The following is a 23,094-nucleotide window of genomic DNA, read 5'->3' as shown; positions in this document are numbered from 1 at the left end:
TCTTTCACTGCTAGTTCAGCTGCTGCATCTGTGCGTTTTGCTGTCATAACTGAAGATGTGGAGTAGTGATCAGACTGGCTGTGACTTATCAAAGAAGCTGCGGATCCATAGACAGACTTTGCATAGTCATGGTGAAGCAGTTCATGAAGGCGGTGTCTTTCCTGCTGCTCATTAAACCCGCTTTCATCATCTATAGCTCTGCTGTAGGCAATGTTGATGATTTCTGTGGTAACCGATTCACACGTATCAACTCTTCTTCTTATGTCGGTGGAGGGTGTAGTAAGATTTCGAATTTCATAATAAATGTTCATTACGTCTTCTTTATCTTTCTTAAGCTCTTCAATGAGAGGCCAGAGCTGACTCTCTGACATATAAGTCTTTAGCTGATCTTTTGCCTTCCGTGTGTGGAGCTTCCACTGCTCGTACATGGCATACAGCTTTTCTCTTTTTTCTTGGCCTCTTCATATTGATGTGCGCGCATCTTCTCTGTAGGATTGCATGTGCGTTCAGAGTGTCTTGGACCTTTAAGAGCATTATCATCCTTGTTAAGCTTGCCTTGAAGATCAGTTGGACTTTGTCGTTTAGCTTCATTTGTTTCCTTCAGACACGGTCTCTCTGATGAGTCTACCATTTTGTGGACTTCACCTTGTAAATCTTCATGCTGATAACCAGCCATCTGCTCCTCCACCTCTGTCTCATTACGTGACTCTGACATTATCACCTTACATTTTTAAACTCTAATGGCAGAAGAAGACCCCTTAGCAGATATAACAAAGCCCTCGTTATGAACTGGATAAACATAAAATATCAGAACATCAGTTTAAAGTGGCAAGCACATATGCATTTACACATAGACACTCAAATAACTGTAATAACTGTCAGTGTAAATACCACAATAAACAAAATTATCAAAGTTCTTAAATCCAAAAAGCAAGAAATGAAAATGTGAAATCCTCAAAAAACAGTTGCAAAGTCCAAAAATAAAAATAAAAAGTTTATGTGTCCTTAATTAGAAAGAGTCCATGTGGATGCACGCAGGCATGAGTGCAAATGTAACCACAGTTTTTTGTTGCTCTCGTTGACGAGCCGGTAAGTATTAAATGTTCAGTCTGAGAAGCCGTTATGCCGTTGTTCGTCTTTTGCAGTATTATAGACTGTATTAGTGGGTTAATACTCACAGACTTGCATCAATGTCCATGAATGAGGCTGTACTTGACCATTGCATCTAATCCGTGAGACCGCTGTCAAACGTAGGTCAGGCACGAGGCTTGAAGATGCAGCTTGATGACTCCATGCTGACATGATGTAGCAGAAGCTCTAACCGGCGCCGTGAAGACCCTCCGTGGCCCTCCGTAGACAACAAGTCCTCAGTATCGATGCGGGTGAAGCTCTTACTGTAGCTAAACCCCAGCCAGACAATGGTGAAGCGTACTGATATTTCTTACACCTTTTTCTTCTTGAAACACTGTAAGAGCTTGTTCCCGTTCCAGCTAGGTGCTTAATTATCCCCTCCTTTTCTTTAGAACTTAACGATTTCAGAGCGTTTTAGAGCGACATGAGATTATTTCCTCCTTTCTTCCGTGTGTGCGTCTCACTTACCAGTCCCACCTGTGAAAACACAGCAGCACTGGCCAAGAAATCACAACAGCGTCTCTACATCCTCCGCAAACTGAGGAGAGCCAGAGCCCCGCCCCCCATCATGTACACCTTCTACAGAGGCACCATCAAGAGCATCCTGTCAAGCTGCATCACTGTGTGGTATGGCGCCTGCAACGCGTCCTGCCGAAAGACTCTGCAACGCATAGTGAGAGCAGCTGAGAAGATCATTGGTGTCTCTCTCCCCTCCCTCCAGGACATTTACAGAACACGTCTCACCCGCAAAGCCCTCTGCATCGCAGGTGATCCCACTCACCCATGACACAGCTTCTTCAGTCTGCTGCCATCAGGGAGGAGACTGCGGAGTCTCCAGGCCAGGACCAGCAGACTGAAGGACAGCTTCATCCACCAGGCTGTCAGGAAGCTGAACTCACTCCCGAACTTGCCCCCCCCCCCTCTTCTGCCCCAGGTACCACTGAACTTTTAACATTCCCTATTGTATAGTTTTATCTACATTTTATATTTTGATCTAGATTTTTAGGCTTTAATGTTAATGTTATCTGTGTGCACCGGGGGTCTGAGAGTAACGCAATTTCGATTTTCTGTATGTATGTACTGTACATGTGGAAGAATTGACAATAAAGCAGACTTGACTTGACTTTCTAGACGCGAAATTAACGTTCCATTATAGAGGCAGAAATAAAGAGCTCATTACATTAACAGAGGAGACTAGTAAAATAAAGTTCAAAAGTAATTATTACTTATTTACTCTTTTCTTAGAGTTAGTTACACAGTACACCACACTGACTTCTTTGCATGGATGGCTGGCTACTACTATTATGTCCTGTGAAGGTATTATTATAGCAAACCTGAGCACCTGTGACAGTGGAAATGTTGTAATGAATAGTCACACGTGCATATTGGTAAATTTGAAGTCACAGATACATTTTTTAGTACTAGAAATATTTTTATTTTCAATTTTTACATATTCTCTCTAGCAAACACAACACTACAGTTACACCATTTCAAATTCAGAGGTGCACAAAACCTATTGTACAAATAAGAGAACAACAGTACACAAGTGCTCAGTTTAGCTCCTTTCACACTGAGATTCCAAATAATACACAGGTAATGTGTCCCGTCAATTGTTCCCAGATTGTTAGATTGTGGTTCGTTTACACTGCCAGTGATTTTCCGGAATCTGTGTGTGTGTTCACATGACATTACGATGTGACATGTTTTGTTACACTTAAGCTGGCAAACAATCTCCGCTTCAGAAGTGATAGTGAGGAACTAACTGATCTCTGCTTCATTACAGTTTGCACATATTATTGCACAAAACACCTGCTAAAAGATTCACGTGATAACATGCGTCATCACTATGACACACCCTTTATGGCATTGGTTCTGGCTTTTACTCAGCGCTTGTTCCGGGACTGAACCGGCAATATTACTAGGTCCCCAACCCGGGATCGATCCCGGAATCAATCCCAGGACATGTAAATTCAATGAGCAAAACGATGTTGGATCGACGTCGGAGATTAGCGCGAGAAAGATGCGAAAATTTATGCTGTGTAGGTGAAGAGGAAGGCTTGCCTCTGGCGATTACGTTTTGGTTGCATTTACATTTAATCATGCACCAGCAACCAAAGCAAAGTCTAAGGTGTGGGAAAGTTTTGACCATGTTTATAATGAGAATAATGAGCCACACCATCAGTGAGCGAAGAAACGAGCTGAAACCATCCACAGCGGATTCAATAATTTTCCTCCACAAAACGTTGTAAAGGAAACAGGTCAATTTAGCTCAAAGGGAATCATTTAAGATTTTAAAGGGAATTTGAACAGAATCACTGTTTCACGGCTAATCACTGAGACGCCCTGCGATTCACTGAATGAGCCGTTTAACATCAAATCTGTGCTGGATATTAATATCCAAACTGTAGTGAAAACACTATCAATTAGCACAGTAACAAGATCGGCAGTTTAAGACATTAACTAGTAAGCACAAAACACAAGATACTTATCTTTTCAATATGAATAAGGCTTTATTAGATAAATCTAAGACATATAAACTAATCTAACACATAAACGCACGCACTCACACATTCACACAAGTTGCAGGAAGATCGAAAGTTAGGGAAAGATGAGTTTAAGAGAATGGAAATATGGATTCCCAAGTTTACAGCAATACGTTAAATTGCATAAACATGAACAACCATCAATCACTTAATGAACCCTTGCATTGAGTTCCTCAATGAGGTTAAAATTATATTAGATACACCAGCACAAATGTCTGAAGGTACATTGCCTGAAGGTGTCGCTTTGTTGTCGCTGATTGGCTGGAAGTTCAGTAGTCATTGAAGTGACGTCTTGGTCTTAGGGAGCCCTGGTTGGTTGTGGGCTGAAGGGGCAGAGTTGTGTGCTGAAGCTGAACGTACAGACGAGGTCAGACTGCGTTACAAAACTTAACTCCGAACACGAAACTCTCAAACGGAAAAGAAAAGAAGTAAAGTTTGGCTGTTCCTTCTCATCGTGGCTAAGTAGCAGCAGGCGTGCAGGCTGAAGCACGCTGGGACCGCGCTCTAAGAACAGTGATGACAAACAGCATGGCTAAAAGCTAAAGCTAAGAAGCAAAGCTAAAAGCTGGCATGACTGATAGCCAAAGCAAGGCTAGAACTAAAAAGCAGACATGACTAATAGCAGAAGCATAGCTAGAGACTAAAAAGCCTAGCTAGCTAGAGACTAAAAAGCAATATTTTATGGTGTCCTAGGTATTTAAACTGGCCTGTTGGCCACACCTCAAAAGTTGTCTTGACCAATCAGATATAGTCTTGGCTCGGGGGTATCATAAATCATGTGTTTATCTTACCAAGCATGTGGTCCGAATTTTCCCGCTCTTGCAGGGTATAATTTTGGACATGATTCCTATAACACAAATATGATACATTTGATAAATATTTGATTGTCAGGCCTATTTCAAGCAAGCAGATTCAATTACATAGATACTAGACATGACTATGTATCCTTAAGCTATCCCATAGTTATTAAAAGACATACACAATAAGTGATTATGACATGATAGTCAAATGTGTGGGTTACACATAAATGAATATGGAGTGAAGCGATGGACTGATTCATTTATAAGTCTTTTTGAGTTCATTCTGGTCCATATATATGTACAAAAGACTTTTATTCTCTTGACAAAGACTTCTGTGGAGACAAAAGGGTTCAAAGCCCCTTCCCCCTTAGGAATTTCAGTCTGGTTCTGCTAGGTGGGGGTGGGGGGGAGTCAAAAGATCTTGTGTAGTCCTCTCATGGGTTTACACGATGTCCTGGCGTTGCTTATCAATTACGAACAACAAATTTGACAAATCTCTTCTCCGAATTGAAATTGTCAATAATTGTTCTAGTGGTGTTAATGTTGAAAGCTGTTCTGTGAAAGCTTTGGTTGGTTGGTTATCTTGCTTGGGACTTGTGGCACAGAATGTTTTATGACTTCCTGAGGAATTCGGCTCGTGTTTCAAACACAGCCCTGATCGACTCTTTAATTTGTCTGGTTCGAGTCATTTCGGCTACAACATGTAGGCCATATATGTATTTTTTAATAGGATAAGGACAAGCAAGACATAGATAATTAATAAACTGCATTTCTAAATCCTTTTCTAATGCAAATATTGTCATAAATAAAGTCTGATGATGCAGTCCATCTCTTTAAATCTGAAACTTAAAAAAAGGGCTTTGAGAAATGAATAAATACAGAAAAATAGTCTCACAGTGTACAGTGACTCGTCAGCAGCACAAGTGAAGTCAATTAGAAGCACGCACTTCCTGGGGGTCGGGCGTACTGTGCAGACTCAAACTGAGCTTGATGACGTAGATGTCATGTGAGCAACCTGTATGTCTTCTAATTGCTGTGCCAAGAGAAATCTAGAGAAATCAAGTGAAAGTATTCTGATTAATTATCTCCCTTGACTTCATGCCTCCATGTCCCCCCGATAGCCTCATAGACAGTAAAAGATTGCCTGTGAGCTTCTCCTCCTGTCCATATGGTAATTTCTTTACTGTGCGACAGAGAGTCGCTGGTTATGACGCAATCTTTAGCCTATTTTTTACAAAAACTGCTTCTAAGGGACCATAACATAAGATACAAGGTAATGGAGCCTTTTATAAATTTTTGTGTTTCTTTAGAAATAATTAATGGACAAATGGAGTCTTTAAACGCCTCAGATGTAAAGTTATTCGCTGTCAAAGTGACGCCAAAATGAATGGGAGTCAATAGAATGCTAACAGCAGGTGGGGGTCCGCTAGCCAACGGCGGCGCCCAGGGGTGCTTAAAAAAGAATATATGAAACCCTGTCCCCCTGGGAACATCCGCGAGCTCGGCCACCTCGCCGGGAACTTCCCGGGTCCCTGACGGCTGAGCCACTCAACTGCAGAGCCAGGTTCACGTAGTCCTCCAGCGTCTCGTCGGGGTGCCAGTATGGCATGAAAGATTTAAAGGGCTAGGCCAGTCCTTCCCAGAAGAAGATAATAAAACAGGACTCTGTCGCCGACAACCGAGCCGCCCCCACGAAGTCCCAGGCATAGTCCTCAATGCATCGCTCTCCCTGGCGGACATCGAGGAACCTCCCTGCTGGACCCATGTTTGCTGCCTGAATTCTGTCACTGCGCGGTAGAGATGGCGCCGTGGAATGAACGAGGGTCTGGGTCCAAATGCAGGGAAGAATCTTTTAATTAGAACAGGAACAAAAAGGCCAACACGGCAAAAACAAAACAGAAACGAATCACCGGGAACAAGCCGAAATGCAAGCACTAGAGACACTTAATGACAACCAACATTAGCAAATAACATTAACCCTTTGACGCGTACGATCACAGCGGTGTGATAAGTGTCGGTACACGATCCGTTGTGTACCCACAGTAGGTACCGATAGTGTAGGAAAACAGTGAAGTTTTCTACTACGTAATTACGTGCATGCGTGAAACGAATCGTGCAGGTGGAACGGATAGTGTACCCACAGTCATCTAAAAAAACTCACACCGGGGGCTCAGCTAGAATATTTTAAACTCACATGCGAAAGGGTTAATTCAGGCAGGCAGAGAGGTGGGAGTGTGGAGAAAATATACTAGTGAACAAATGGGGAACAGCTGTGTGTGTGAGTATGTGACATGTTTGTCGAACTAGTGACCAGGTGTGAGTGTGAGTGGGTGACACAGCTGAGCGGAGTGAAGGTAATGAGTCCGAGAAAATAGAAGTGGCGCACTCTGGTGGTGAGAGGGAGGAACACCGGGTCCAGACTCATGACAATTAACAGGATGACAGATCTCTCTAGATTCATACTGACACCAGTATGCTCCAGTGTCCCATATGCTGCTGGAATTGATTGTACATGTAGATCCTGTTTGGGATCCCCAAAGAGATGATAAACATATCACAAATCTTCCAGTCCCTATCTGTCCATGTATCTTCTCACTCTCCATCTATCCGAGTTACTCTGGTCCTTACAGCTCAGAGAGAGAGGGAGACGTGAAAATATTTTAGTATTTTATGAATATTTTCTACCATTGGAATTAGATGTTTTAAAATTTTGCAGTATTCAAGGTTATACTGATTAGTTTGGTCTCAACCACTGATCTATGATATAGATCAGTGGTCTCAACTCAACTTCAACTCAACTTTATTATCATTCTTCCACATACACAGTATACATAAGAACGAAATGTTGTTTCAAAGGTGCAAAAACAATGACAAAACAAGTATACAGATGTGTTCACGGCAACAGGGATCAGACATAAGAGCACATTAAATATAACGAGCAAGAAGCATGACCAGCAGCACAATAAATATAACAAGACATAAGTGTTAAATGAGGTAGAAATGTGAAATTGTAGGAATGTAAGACATGTTAGAGTTTAAGAATAAAGTGTTTGTGTACAATTGAGGTGATCAGAGCAGATATTATGTCAGAATATGTGGTTTGTGGTCAGAATATGTGTGCAGTGTGTTTTTGGTGCACATTGAGGGAGTTGAGTGCAGATGAATGTAAACTGACCATTGTGCAGATGTGCAAGAGTCTATAGTGCACAGCTAAGTGAAAGTGCAGAGTGCAGATGTTTGTGAATGTCCATTGGAGTGTTTTTTTTTCTGTAGACGTGGGGTAGGAAGGCAGTTAATGAGGGAGTAGGATGCTGAATCAGCTTATTCAGTATATTGACAGCCTAGGGGAAAAGCTGTTGCAGAAACTTTCCGTGTGGGTCCTGATGCTGTGTAGGCTTCTGTATGATGGCAGGGGGTCAAACAGATGGATCAATCTTTCACAATGGAGGAGGCTCTGCGTACACAGTGTGTCTGATAGATGTCCTGGATCGAGGGGAGGGAGACCCCTATGATCTTGTCAGCTGTCCTCACTATGCGCTGGAGGGTCTGCGTTCTGCTGTTTTGCAGTTTCCGAACCACGCAGTGATGCAGCTGGCAAGGATGTCTCCACAGTTCCTCTGTTGAAGATGGTGAGGATGGGTCCTGGGAGACTGGCTCTCTTCAGATTTTGCAGGAAGTGAAGACATTGTTGCGCCTTCTTCACAGTGGAGTTGGTGTTGATGGACCAGATGAGGCCATCAGAAATGAGCACACCAAGAAACTTGGTGCTCCTTGATTTTCTCTACAGCAGAGCCACTGATAAGCTAAAGTCACTTAACAGCATTCTGACATACAAGTCTTTTGTGTCCAGATGTGATAAGATGGAGTGCAGGGTGTAGGAGATAGCTTCATCTGTAGAGAGGTTGGGGCGATGTGCGAATTATAGAGGGTCTAGAAAAGAGGGCAAAGTGGAGTGGATGTGTTTTTTGACCAGACGTTTAAAGCACCTCATTGTGATGGTCTGATAGTCTCTGCTAGTTGAGGCAGTAACTACACAACAGCAAAATCATCTTTCTCCATTTACACCATTAAGTTAGTAGTTTATTATAATGGAATATAATTTTAATTTACATCTCGCTCTAAAAATATCAAGGAAAGTTTCAGCACTGTCTCATTCATTCTGTGATTCTGTCTAAACTCACCAGTAACCCATAGTAGTTGTTTGTTGCTGAAGTGTGTTTGTAATAGAGTTTTCTTCTCTCTGCATCACACACTCCTCTGCTGCTGTCTGAGAGCAGCTCATAATAAATCTATCTATCTATTGTCATGAGCAACAACGAGTATTAGGAAATATTAGACCACAGAAAGGCTCTATAAGAAGTCAGAATTCAGTATTGCAGAGAGTTGTGTAGTAATGTAACATTTATTTGTATAATATACCATGTGTATCTTAAACTACAGGTTCTCTTATGAACAACAGCTCAGTGTCTGTAGTCTCATGAGCCTTAAATACAAGATAACAGTAACATCAGAACAACAAAGTAATTCATAGTCCAGTAAGTTATTTCAGTAATAACTTCTACTGATGAGTGTTTCTAACGTCTCATACGAGTCATTTATTCAGGAATTGATTTCAGTTGTCACATTTTGCTAGTATTATTTTTATATGCATATTAACTGTAATAATTACAGTATATTAATGGACATGTAAAACCCGATTGGCTCATAGGTCATGGTTCTTTTGTTTTTACGGTGACACTGCAAGAATGTTTTAACAAAGCATCAGCTCCACAATATTTTAAAAGGCACTGCATTTTATTTTAAGAAAGAAAAAAATAAACAGTTAAAAATATGTAAATCCTACAGAGCTTTGCAACAATACAAGTCATGAATAAAGAATACACTAAAGAATAATGAATAAACATGCTTACAAATGACATGTTCATGTGGTTATAAAGCAGGCAAACATCACAGAGGCTACAGAACATAGATGCACTAAGACTTATACTGTAAAAGATTGAACTTTATTACAATATTAAAGCAGAACAAAATAAAAACATTAAACTTTAACTTTCATGATACAATAATACTGAAAATCAACTGAAAAAGCAGTAATGTAAGGTAAGCTTTCAAACCTTTATGAACAAACAGTTTAGTTGAGTCACTGTGTCATCAACATCTTATAATGTTCTAGCAATTACAACAAAACAAAAATTATGTAATGCCAAATAATTTCTGTTGGGTAAAATCATGTTCTGCTCTACATGTTTTCTTGTTGAATTTCCTGTTTCACTCAGAAGTCCAAGGGTTTGAAGTTCTGGTTCATGTTGAATCTAACAACCATTAGCTGCAAGTCAAAGGAGGACAGTGGTGCATGCACACAAACACAAAATGTTAATTTAACCACATGCACATTCAAACAAACAACATTAATGATAATAATAATAATTGTTGATCAGTAAAATATGACTATAATGACATGTAATAAATCATTCAGCTGTTATACCTCTCATCCTGCAGCACTTGAAGATCAGCACGACTGTCACTAGCAGATATGGACAAACTGTCAGTACAGAACTGAGTGTGTGGAGGACAGAGATCTGAGATTCTGAATGAGACGCTGAAAAAGAGACACACAAACACTTTATTGATCACTATATCTGAACAAGAGCATATGAAGAAATAAATCAGCTCACATATACAGCAGGATTCATTTGAGACTCCGCTGACTGAGATCCAGCTCTTGGGTGACTCTCCTCTCTCTGGGTGTTTGCAGTAGTAGAAACCCTCATGTGACTTTGAGACAGTAGAGATGATAATCTCTGTAGTTTGATTCTGGATGAGTGATCCATCTTTATAGAAATCAGCTCTGAGGATTGGTGGAGTCGAATTTTGAAATAAACAGTGTAGAGTCAGAGAATCTCCTTCAGTCACAGGATGAACAGGACTCTCCAGAATCATATCAACTACAGAAACAGAGGAAATGTGTGCTGATTGTAAATAGTATATAGCAAATATATGATAACATTTAATAAAGATTAAAATTCTTAAATTTAAAGTTCTCTTACAAAACTACATTTTTGGTATTTTTTGCCCACTGAGGGTTTGTTTTTAGTCCAGACTGATGCTTCCTGTTTGTTTAATTAATTGCTTTGTGTACTGCATTGTAAATGAAAGTAAGGGTTAAAAAAAATTATAATATATATATATATATATATATATATAGTGACGAGCGTCCTCGGAGGCTGTTTTAAAGACAGCTCATTATTTCCATTCATTCCACCCCCTCCCTTCTGGGCTCCTATAGATTATTTATCGTCTCTACTACGGCTCGCTAAGTAATGTTATGTTAGCTATATTACGCAGCTACATGTGCTAATGACACATGCTTCATGAAAAAATAAACAAAAAATATGTATGATCAAAACAAAAAAAGAAAGATTTACCTGTCCAGCAGAAATAAAGCCATCAAGGAGTCACTTTTCAGCCCCTTGAGTTCCCTCAGTTCTCGCCATCGCTGAAAAGCCACGCCGATATTAACTCGTGTTTTATTTCTTTGTTTATCCAAAGACTTTTTGTTCATTGCCTTTTCTTGTACTGTTACGGTCATCCTTTTTTTGCCTGGTTTGCCTTCACTAACTGCATAGGCTGGTGTAGTGAGAAATCCAGTCCCCCCGCGAAATCGAGTCCCCTTAGGACCAAGGCGGTAGCTGTTTTAAATGCCTGATCAAAAGTTGTTATCGCGATAACTTGTTGTATGGCTAATCGGAGCTGCGGTAGCTTGCTGTTTCAAGCTAAAATAATTTAGTAAAAGCAACATACAGAATGTAATCGATCAAAATGTTTTTAAATGTCATAAAACTAGCAACATCTCATAAATAATACATTGTAATTAGTTTTAATATTCGGTTACTAGAACGCCTCAGCACAGCTTTTGAATATATTTTCCAGTTCTAAAATAATAATAATAATACTTCAGTTGTGATGACTAAAACACGTTTAGCCCACAAATTCAGAAGATTGTGGGATAGAATAAAAAGATAATTATTAATAAAACGAACCTGCGTACAATATACACACACACACAGACTTTGATTTTTATTCATTTTGACTTACTACCTAATTCATGTAATTTTTTTTACATTATTTTCAATATTGTAATAAGTACTTATGTTGTTATATATGGTTTTGCTTACAAGCAGTTCATGTATTGCAATTGCTGATTGTATATTATTTAAGAAACTATTGTTTTTAAAGAAAATCATACAGCAATTATCACACTACATAAATTCATTATGATGACAGAAATTACAATTGTAATTGACTTTAACTCATATAACACAGTACATAAAATAGTACATCAGTTACTTGTACTATTACAAATCAGTAATAGTAAGTGAATAATAGCTGTTTGTGCACTGAAAGTAACTAAAAATACAGCTAGTTTATAATTGTTAATTATAACTTGCAATTATAATATAATTCTACACATTTTTTTTACATATAAATGTTCAAGCAATATGCACACTATCAATGTAAGACACTTATACATTTTTCAAAATGCATAACATTTTCAAAGAATCTTTACAGAAAGACATACTGTTGTGTCTATATGGTCAAAAACACCCTCACTGTTTTAATAGTTGGTGCTAAATGCATTAGTCGTCACACAGACAGCAAGCAAGCCAAAGGCAACGGTGATTAATAAAGAAAAATCTGTAAGATGTCGATACTGGAGTAAAAAAAAACCTTTGGAGAAACCAGACTAATCAAAAACACTGGGGACCAGTTCTCCTCTGTATATTCAGTCTGAACATTTGATACAATATCAATATCATTCCAAATAGTGGGGGCAGAAAACAAGCTCTGCTCAAATAAATCACCTGTCTCTTTACTTAAAGCAATGTTTGAATGCAAAATAGACTGAGTTTAACAGATTACATTTACGTCTGTTTGATTGTTTTTATAACAATACATACACATAAATCATAACTTGATTTTTGCAAGAATTGTAAACCGATGCTCCACGGTTAACAGTGATTTTTGATGTTTCCTGCTTCTGTTGTATTCCGTTCTGTATGATGTCAAGAAAGTCTTCCAGCATACTGTATATTACAAAGGCAGAGAGGAATTTTTTTTTTTATTATATTACAGTTCCTAAACATTTTTATATTTTTCTTTACCACAGAAGCTCTGTCCCGAGATGCTCTCGAGTTATGTTGAGACTGATGATTCCCCAATCTTCCACAATGGACTTCACATAGGATGAACTGTTTCCAGTTTCAGCAAAAAAGCAAGAATTTATGAATGGATGACTGCACCTTAGCACTCTTCACTGCCACTGCATGCCTCACCTGGGCCACAGAGAAAACAATGTTGCTGCCTGTACATGGCACGATTAACCTCTAACCTTACAGCTGAATCAATGCAGTAACACTGTTAACTACCAATGATATTGTACCAAATGTTCAGACTGAATATACAGAGGAGAACTGGTCCCCAGTGTTTTTGGTTAGTCTGGTTTCTCCAAAGGTTTTTTTACTCCAGTATCGACATCTTACAGATTTTTCTTTATTAACCACCGTTGCCTTTGGCTTGCTTGCTGTCTGTATGACTACTAATGCATTTAGCACCAACTATTAAAACAGTGAGGGTGTTTTTGACCATATAGACACAACAGTATGTCTTTCTGTAAAGATTCTTTGAAAATGTTATGCATTTTGAAAAATGTATAAATGTGTTACATTGATAGTGCATATTGCTTGAACATTTATATGTAAAAAAACAAAACAAAAAAAAACAGTAGATTCATTATAGTATAATTGCAAGTTATAATTATATAGCAATTATTGCTATCTATATAAACTATCTAGTTGTATTTTTAGTTACTTTCAGTGCACAAACAACCATTATTCACTTACTATACTTAATTGTATAAATATAATAGGCATACTGACATACTTCATGTAAAATTAATATAACATTCGTTTTACATAAAATAATAATATACTATAATACAACAATAACACGGTTCTGCACAAGCAATTGCGATATTATATCATTTAGATTAACAATATAAATTTACACACACACACACACACACACACACACACACACACACATCGAGTAGCTGTATGCTATGCTGATACGCGAGTAAAAAAAAAAAAAAGAGAAATGTTTGATTTCACAACCTATAGCGCGTCGGCTATATACTAGCCTATGAAACATGTAATTTAAAGTACATAAATGGTCATTATAGCAAAGTTCAAACGACATAAATAAAAACGCAATTTAGCAGGAATTGTAATCAGGCGCTAAAAAATAATACCCATTAAATGTTCGTTGAGCCAATGAGATCACTCGGGGTCCTAAGCGGACTCGATTTCTCGGGCGGACTCGATTTCTCATGACACCGTGGGTGCTTCTCAATTCATATTTGTGCATCCTCGTTTCCTTTCCTCGCTTCCTTTCCTCGTGTCTTAGCTCCACCCTTTCAGGATGCAAGGGAAGGACGCAAGGAAAAGACGTGAGGATGGAGGACTTGAATCAAGTGAAATGATTTATCCTCGCTCCCTTCAGCGTTACTTCAAAGTGTCATCAGCTGTAATTAAAGGGATCTGCCCTTATGTTGTTAAAGTTTGTTAATTAAGACATTCATAATAAATATTAATAAAACAAGATGCCCTGTTTGAAATATAATGACATGCATGGTTTATTTGAAGTGAAAAGGTAAAATATAAATAAAAATTGTTACAACAAATGTGAAGGGGGAAGAGAATTTATACGTGCGTCACGTTAAGTCGATAAAATACTTCCGCATAGGATACACCTGTGTATCCTCGCTCATCTCTCCTCATGAAGCCTCCTCCCTCCTCGATCCTCGTCTCCTCGTGGTGCAATTAGAGAATTGAGATGTCCTTCAAGATGGCTGTGTTCGATCGGTTTCCGGGTCATAGGATGGAGGACGGAGGAGCGAGGAGACGAGTAGGGATATTGAGAAGCACCCCGGTACTGTGAAGTTCAAATCAAATGTGCGCGCGCAAGTGGGCAGGTCAGGTGTGGCAAAAGGGTGGTTGCCATGGTTGCGAGAGAGTGACAGTCGCCTAAGCCAATCCTATGTTTGGATGGAAATAATGAGCTGTGTTTAATACAGATTAAACGGTCTAGAGTCACTTGATTTTTATACTCTTTTTATCAGAGTACTTACATTTTAATTATGCATTGATATATATATAGAAAGTTTAAGCAAATTTGGAAGAAAGTTGTTTATACATTTTTTTACCTACCCTGCCTTTAATCCACCATCATCTAAGTTCTAATCAAGTAAAAAAAAAAGTTATTCTGTTTTGTGGGCAATAAAACAGTCCAGTACATTATTGTTAAACTCATTTTTACACTGAAATAATGAAAATGTCTTTGCCATCCCGAGTTGCTGCTGACCCCTGCCTCAACTGTTGATTTAATCTCTGCTAGAAGAGAAAGCATCTTTCTCCATTGACAATTCAGTAGTAACCTTGTATTATGACAGAATCAAATTTCATAACAATTCATGCTCTTAAAAGATCAAGGACAATTTCAGGAGTCTCATTTCATTCAGTCTGAACTCACCAGTGACCCATAGTGGTTGTTTGTTGCTGTACCATGTGTTATAGGCAGGTTTTCCTCTCTCTGCGCTGCACACATAAACTCCTGTGTGATTCAGAGCAGCAGAACTGACCGTGTAGTTTCCTCCAGCTCCTCTGCTGCTGTCTGAGAGCAGCTTATAATGATTTCCATAGTCTGTAAAAAAATGAAAGTGCCGAAATACCTCAAGAAACATGAGACTTTTAGATCACCTTTGTTGGTATAATCAGTACTCAGACTAGATTATTTATTAGATTTTTAATTTCTATATATCTATATCTTATATCTATATCTTATATATATATATATATATATATATATATATATATATATTTTTTTTTTATTTTTATTTTTTTTTTTTTTATGAAAACAGTTCATTCATATGTTGTCACATTAAGCACACTATATCTTACCTGATGAAGCAGTTAAAGTGAACCAGCTGAATGTCCAGACTGTAGAGGAGCGTTCAACCTCACAGATCAGAGTCACTGGATCTCCTTCAGTCAACCACTTCTGTGGAGAAACACTTAAAACTAGTCTGGGTTTATCTGAAATACAGAATTCACTCATTAATAACATGTTAAACTTTTGTGTGTTTATGAATAGATGATTAAACTCACTTGATACTGTCAATGTAACTTCATCACTGATGTGTGATGTTCGTGATCCTCCTCTCTTTGCTCCATAACAGGAGAATTTACCTGCGTCAGACTCAGTAACAGAATTGAATGTGTGTTCCTGTAGTTCACTGAAAACACTGACTGAACCGTCTTTATACCAGCTGTACTTCCAGCTAGAGACTCTTTCACCATCAATGTCACATCTGAGAGTGACCGTCTCTCCTCTGAATACATGTTGATCAGGTTTAATTCTCACTTTGGCTTTTGGTCCTTCTGTACAACAACAATTCACAATGAAAATAATGTGCTGTTTTTACTGTATTAACAGTTACTTGATTTTAAAACATGCTAAATCAGGTTAGACTAAGTGTTGTTGTCTAAAGCTGTTATAATCCCTGATCAGTGTCTTATGAAACAAACTGAGAGATCATTTTGAAGACTTTTGCAGGTGTTTTGAGTTTATCAGCTGATTGGCATGTCACCATATTCTAATTTGTTGAGATAGTGAATTGGTGGGTTTTTGTTATATGTGAGCCAAAATCATCACAATTAAGGCCCTGTCCACACGGACACGGGTATTTTTATAACCGTGACTTTTTTTTACGCAGTTCGGCCTTTCGTCCACATGAAAACGCAGTTTCAGGGCACCGAAACCGAACATTTTTGAAAACTACGGCCAGGTTGAGCATTTTCAGAAACGCTGCGGGACTGCGGGATTCATGCGGGATTTTCTTTTAAACGCAGGAGGAAAAACTCCGGTTATAAAAATACCCGTGTCCGTGTGGACTAGGCCTAAAAGAACCAAAGACTTCAGTCTGTGTGCGTTGAATTTATTTAATACATGAGTTTCACAGTTTGAGTTGAATTACTGAAATAAATGAACTTTTCCACAACATCCTAATTTATTGAGATGCACTTGTATATGAAAAGAAAATTTACTCACCTTCAGTTTGTCCAGAGTAAATGTTTGAAATCAGCACTAAAACACAAAGAGAAAAAACTCTTTAAATTTAACACTCATTAAACACTGAGATGATAATTTGTCTGTTTTATGTTATTTTATAATTTCATCTAGAGCGAATTGCATCTGAGCACAGATTATGATCTGGTAACAAAATAATCAGATTTAAACATGGTAAAATAAATAAAATACACAAATCTTGATCTGTCTAGATTGAGCTTTGAGTGAGTTTCAGTTTTAAGGAAGCTAATAATTGCACAGAATAAAAAAAGATGCAAAAAAAGAAAGAAAGAAATATATAATAAATGTTTCCAGATAAACATTATCTGACTAATAGCAGAGTTAGTGCTGGGCGGTAAACCGGTTCATATCGAAAACCGGTGTATATTTTCGTTACGATGTTAATTTAGAATATACCGCCATATCGGTGTATTTAAATACTCGGCGTTCGGAACGAACGTTACGCTGCGCCCCGGCCGCGCGACACTGTTTCAGATGGACCCTTTACAATGTTGCACTTCTAAGCAGCGACTGCGAGGCGTGGTGAGGGTACACACAGCAGTGCTCTGGTATTACGTTATAACGCCTGTTTCACACAGTCCGTCTGCAGTGCGTATTAACGGATTTCAGCTGCACGAGGTGTCAAGGAGCGGTGCTCTGCAGCAGTGCAGCGATTGTTAACGTACTGAGTCTATTTTTGCTGTGCTGCAAGCGCTGAATTAGTGAAAGCGCATTGTTCGCGGGAAAAATGAACATGGATTGACATGGAAACGCAGTCACATGGATTTTTGGCTAGGTTTAAAACAAGAAAAAGAGCACTTTTAGATGAACAAGGAAAACAATATATATGTTCACAAGCAGAAAAACAGAAGCAGAAAAACAAAGTTCATTATAAGACCCGTGGGAATGCTTGTGATAAAGATTTAAATGCGGAAACTTCCGGTTTAAGCATGGCGCGAGTAGACGCATGTGAGGGTAGCTCCCGACCTCTTTCGTTTATTTAGTTATTATTTCTTCGATATTTATTCACTACAATTGATTATCTGGCAGCTGATATTACTTGAAATAACGGTGGAGCAAAAATGACAAGTAGAAAGCAACTTCGCAATAAAACTTGCGACAAAGACGGTGAAGCTTCGAGCAAGTCCGACGATATGGCGCCATCCCCTGAGGGCATAACGGCTTTACCTGAAGATCTCGAAAGGCTCCGGTCAGTGCTTCTTGCTGATATGACGCAAGTAGTTCACTCTCTTTTAAAAACAGAACTGGCTGGTGCACTGTCACCTGTGAACGCGACATTGGAACAAGTTAAATCATATTACGAAGCTCATGACGAACGTCTTCGCGAGGTTGAAGATGGGCTAAATGACTACAGTGATAGGCTGGTGAATGTCAAGGCTTCAATGTATGCACTACCGAAAGAGAACGTATCACTGAAGGAAAAGCTGGACGACCTTGAAAATCGCTCACGGAGATCTAATATGAGAGTTGTGGGCATTCCCACAACTTGAGGAAGTACTGGGGAAAAAATTCTTCACAAGTCCTCTTGTTCTTTCTCATGCCCATCGAGTCGGACCCAACCCAACCAACGATGCAAGGACCAATCAGACCAAACCAAGAGTGTTTCTGGTTCTTTTTCACTACTTCCAGGACAAGCATCCCATCCTCAGATTCAGTAAACAACAGCGAGAGTTGCTATTTCGCGGACGCCGGGTGTTTTTCCACGAGGATTTCAGCGCTGAGCTGGGGTAAAAGCGAGCGGCGTTCAAAGATGTGAAGTCTCGGCTCTACGAAAAGGGAGTCAGATTTGGTCTCTTGTACCCTGCAAGGCTCCGGGTTACTCACGAAGGGAAAACACACTTGATCAGCACGCCAGAAGAAGCCAACGAGTTCTACCGTTCTAATTGGGGTGAAGAATAATGTGCAAAGACATTCCTTTTTCCCCTTGGGTAACGAGAGGAGGAGGGGAGGGAGAAAAAGAAAAAATATATATATATATTTTTTTTTTCTCCATACGGTTTCATAGACTCTAATTAAATAGATTCATACCGTAACTATGTTCCAACCCGAGGTTGCGCTGGACTTATGGTTATAAATATCATTAATTTTCTTTTTTTAATGATAATTTTTTTTTCTCTCTCTCTCTCTTTTTCCGGCCGGATAGCATAGAATTTGACACCCTTTTGAACCTAGTTTTATAATAAGGGGGCTGCACCTACATTGTATATTACTTCATTTGTTGGTTCGCATTCTTTGGAAGTTTTTCGTTATGTTTTATCTGCGATCATCCTCAGTTGGGGATTTAGATCTAGGAATCGTAATGTTTTTTTTTTCATACAGTTAATATAGGTGATGAAAATGGAGGTCATCCTGTGAAACTTATGACATGGAATGTCAGAGGTTTAAATGGTCCTGTTAAAAGAGCTAAGGTTTTCTCCCATCTTAAATCTTTTAAACCAGATATATTGTTTTTACAAGAAACACATTTAAGATTGGCTGATCACAATAGAATTCGTAAGATATGGGTTAGTCAAATTTTTCATTCCAAATTTAATAGCAGATCTAGAGGTGTGGCAATTTTAATTAATAAAAGAATACAGTTTATACCTTCTGACACAATCTGTGACCCTAATGGCCGTTACATTATTGTCTCTGGGTCTCTTTTTAAAGTCCCAGTGGTTTTAGTTAATGTTTACGCTCCCAATTGGGACAATGTTCAGTTTGCAAATAGTCTCCTATCGATAATTCCCAAGCTTGATACACATCATTTGTTATTCGCTGGGGATTTAAATTGTCCTTTTATTCCCATGTCCATCATTCATTTTCCAGACTAGATAATTTTTTGTAGACAACTTGTTTATATCAATGGTTAAAAAAAGTTGATTACTCATCTATAGTTGTATCCGATCATGCACCTGTGGTGCTGGACCTGCACTTCCCTTTGAACATCAGAGAACGACCAATCTGGGCATTTAATCCATTATTACTATCCAATGATAAGTTCTGTCACTTTGTCTCATCTAGTATAGATAATTTTCTGGAATACAATAAAACAGATACAGTGTCTTACTCATTGCTTTGGGAGACTTTAAAGGCTTACTTGAGGGGTCAAATAATTTCTTATACATCATATGCTAACAAAGAACGTAAGAAGGAACTGCAAACACTCTCACAATCCATATTAGAGTTAGAAAGACAGTATTCTGAATCTCACACAGCTGAATTACGTAAAAAAAGTTGACTTGCAAACAAAGTTTAATTTTTTATCCACTTCTCACGCAGAACAATTAATAATGAGGACGCGTGGCCTTTACTATGAATATGGAGACAAATCAAGTCGGCTCTTGGCTCATCAGCTGAAACGTCAAACTGCCTCCGGTCTTATTTCTCAGATTAAAGACTCAAATCAAACTTTAGTTAGCAACCCAAAAGAAATTAATACAATTTTCAAAAACTTTTATTCCTCATTATATACTTCTGAATTCCCTTCAGATACAACGGAAATGGAAAATTTCTTAAACAATTTGGATATTCTTACTGTGCAATCAGATAGGGCAGTAGATTTAGATCGTGACCTCGAGATTGAAGAAATCAGTAGGGCTGTTATGGCAATGAAGAGTGGTAAGTCCCCAGGCCTTGATGGGTATCCCATTGATTTTTATAAAAAATTTAAGGAAAAACTTGCACCAATTCTTTTTGAGGTTTTTAAAGAATCCTTGGAGGCAGGCTCCTTGCCTCCAACTTTTTTGCAAGCATCTATTACACTCCTCCTTAAAAAGGATAAAGACTCTACCCAGTGTGAATCGTATCGTCCTATATCTCTTTTAAACACCGACATTAAAATTTTAGCTTCAAAAAATTCTAACTTACCCTCTGATGTCACATGGACTACTTTGATGATGTTCTTCTTACCTTTCTGGACATGGACAGTATACCGTACACACAGCTTCAATGGAGGGACTGAGAGCTCTCGGACTAAATCTAAAATATCTTAAACTGTGTTCCAAAGATAAACGGAGGTCTTACGGGTTTGAAACAACATGAGGGTAAGTTATTAATTACATAAATTTGCTATCTTGGTGAACTAACCCTTTAAGACAGCTGACTCCACTGTATGACCCTGTCTCTCCCTCTCTCTCCCTCTCTCTCTCTCCCTCTCTCTCTCTCTCTCTCTTTCTCTCTCTCTCTCTCTCTCTCTCACTCACACACACACACACACACAATGCGCAAAACGTCTCCGGTAACTATCGTAACCTTGGTTCCCTGAGAGGCGGGAACGAGACATTACGTCAGCTAAGACGCATATGGGAACGCCTCCCTCCTCCACTTTTGCTGAAATCTTATTGGCTAATGCCAGCTGGGGGCAGTTTGCAAATTGACGCGAAGCAAGCAAATACTGACAGGTTCGCGGGCAGTATAAATTGCATGGGCATGAAAATTACGTCAGAATCACGACTGAACGCTTGCACAGCTGATCAAACAGCTACCACAACGGCTTACGTAATGTCTCGTTCCCGCCTCTGAGGGAACCCAGGTTACAATATTAACCGGAGACATTCCCTTCTCCAGGCAGTAACTCAACATTACTACAGCTAAGACGTATATGGGAACTGTATATAATCCCGTCGTGAGAGCAGTGAAGATAAGCCCTGAATGGAGTCAATCACCCCCACACATAGGCAAGACAGTTCTAGCCAATGGCCGTGTAGCCAAGAGTACTTTGCATCTGATAGGCGGAACTAGACATCTGCTCCTACCCTAACGAAAATTTGCATATCTTCATGCAATAAACGTGAAGGCTGCACTAAACAGGGCAGACACAACACAAAAAGCACTCAAGCTTGAGAGTTAAACACAGAGTCGAATAGTGTTGAATAGACATACCTCTAGCCCAGGCCCAGGAGGAAGTAATTGCCCTCACAGAATGAGCTCTGATGTTGAAGGGACAATCCTTAACCCTGGCATTCGTAAGCCAATGCGATAGCGTCCAAAATCCATTGAGAAAGTCTCTGTTTTGAAACAGCCCGTCCCTTATTACATCCACCAAAGCACACGAACAGCTGGTCCGACTGACGAAAGGCAACCGAGCGATCCACATACATCCGCAAAGCCCTAACAGGGCAAACGGCGCTCTGAGCATCAGCATCACACGAGGCTGACGGCTCAGCTGATAAGGCGGGCAGTGAAACAACCTGTGCTCTAAATGGTGTATTGAGTGACTTCAGAACATAACCTGGTCTTGGCCGGAGATTGACATTACAGTCGCCAGGTCCGAAACAGATGCAATCATCGTTCACCGAAAACGCATGTAGGTCTACAATGCGCTTCGCCGAGGCTTCGCTCGTTTATGGTCCCCGGGGTAGCCACACATGAAGGTTCCACACCTCGGGGCTGGGGTGCCATATCATGCTGTTCGCTTGAGACAGCAGGTCCTTCCTGAGGTTGATTTGCCATGGGGGAGCCATCACTAACTCTCTCAGGTCCGGGTAACCAGGGCTGATTCGACCAGTTCAGGGCCACGAGTATAACTGACGCTCTCTCCTCCCTGATTTTGCACAACACCATATGCAGAATCTTCAGGGAACGCGTAAAGCCTGGCTTCCGGTCAGCGCGATGTCAGAGCATCTCACGGTAGCGGGGAGTGAGATAGCGAGAAGAACATCTGACACTGCGTGTTCTCGCTTGTGGCAAACAAATCCACTTCCGCCCTCCCGAATCGATCCCAAATCATTTGAACTGATCCTGGGGTGAAGCCTCCACTCTCCTCTGCGATTCAGGATACCGGGAATGTGCGCCACTCATATGGAGAGAAAATGTCGGTCCACCCACAACAGGAGACTCGCTACCTGTTTGAATAGAGCTCTGGAGCGCACGCCGCACCCAAGCGATTTATGGACGAGACCAAAGACGTGTTGTCAGTTTGAATCAGTACATGTTGCCGCTCCAATTTTGACCGAAAGATTTGCAGGGCTAAGGAAAACGCTTCCAATTCCAAACGGTTTATGTGCCACATTCTATGTGACTCCGACCACAGGCCTGAGGCAGGTACGCCCAGGCATACTGCTCCCCAGCCTGAAGTTGATGCATTCATCAAGACCACGGTGTGCTGCGTCACTAAACCCAAAGGGTCGATGAGATTGTCTCCATGCGCTCCTGAGAAAGATGGGCTCGCATCGCCATCGAGTCCAAACATACTCCCAGATATGTTATAGTCCGGATGCCGGAGCAGGGTTTCTATGTGACTGATTAGCACATCTCTTGTGTGGGCTAAAATCAGCCAATCGTCCAGATAATTCAAGATGCACATTCCGCTCAATCTGAGGGGAGAATGTGCTGCGTCCACACACTTTGAAAATGTGCGGGGGGCCAGGGCCAAGCCAAACAGAAGCATTGAATACTGATAAGCCGTGCCTTCGAAAGCAAACCTGAGGAAGCGC

The 23,094-nt window shown here is 39.9% G+C and overlaps 2 protein-coding genes across 9 annotated transcripts in view; one reads left to right on the top strand and one right to left on the bottom strand.

Moving 5' to 3' along the window:
• LOC132151902 (Fc receptor-like protein 5) overlaps positions 1-23,094 on the top strand; it is a 628,771-nt gene that overhangs the window by 301,867 nt on the left and 303,810 nt on the right. The gene's annotated exons all lie outside the window — the stretch shown is intronic.
• LOC132151994 (high affinity immunoglobulin gamma Fc receptor I-like) overlaps positions 1-23,094 on the bottom strand; it is a 98,519-nt gene that overhangs the window by 69,866 nt on the left and 5,559 nt on the right. For all 4 annotated transcript variants that reach the window (XM_059560599.1, XM_059560609.1, XM_059560619.1 and 1 more), the window contains exons 2-5: positions 16,640-16,675; positions 15,697-15,969; positions 15,490-15,624; positions 15,062-15,232 (exon numbers count right to left, since the gene is read on the bottom strand). In XM_059560599.1, the coding sequence (XP_059416582.1) occupies positions 15,062-15,232; positions 15,490-15,624; positions 15,697-15,969; positions 16,640-16,675 (615 nt within the window). The remainder of the gene's footprint in view (positions 1-15,061; positions 15,233-15,489; positions 15,625-15,696; positions 15,970-16,639; positions 16,676-23,094) is intronic.

The sequence above is a fragment of the Carassius carassius genome, chromosome 1 (assembly GCF_963082965.1).
Source record: "Carassius carassius chromosome 1, fCarCar2.1, whole genome shotgun sequence".
Taxonomy (NCBI): domain Eukaryota; kingdom Metazoa; phylum Chordata; class Actinopteri; order Cypriniformes; family Cyprinidae; genus Carassius; species Carassius carassius.
Note: the sequence above shows the minus strand (reverse complement) of the source record. Positions and strands in the feature narration are given on the sequence as shown.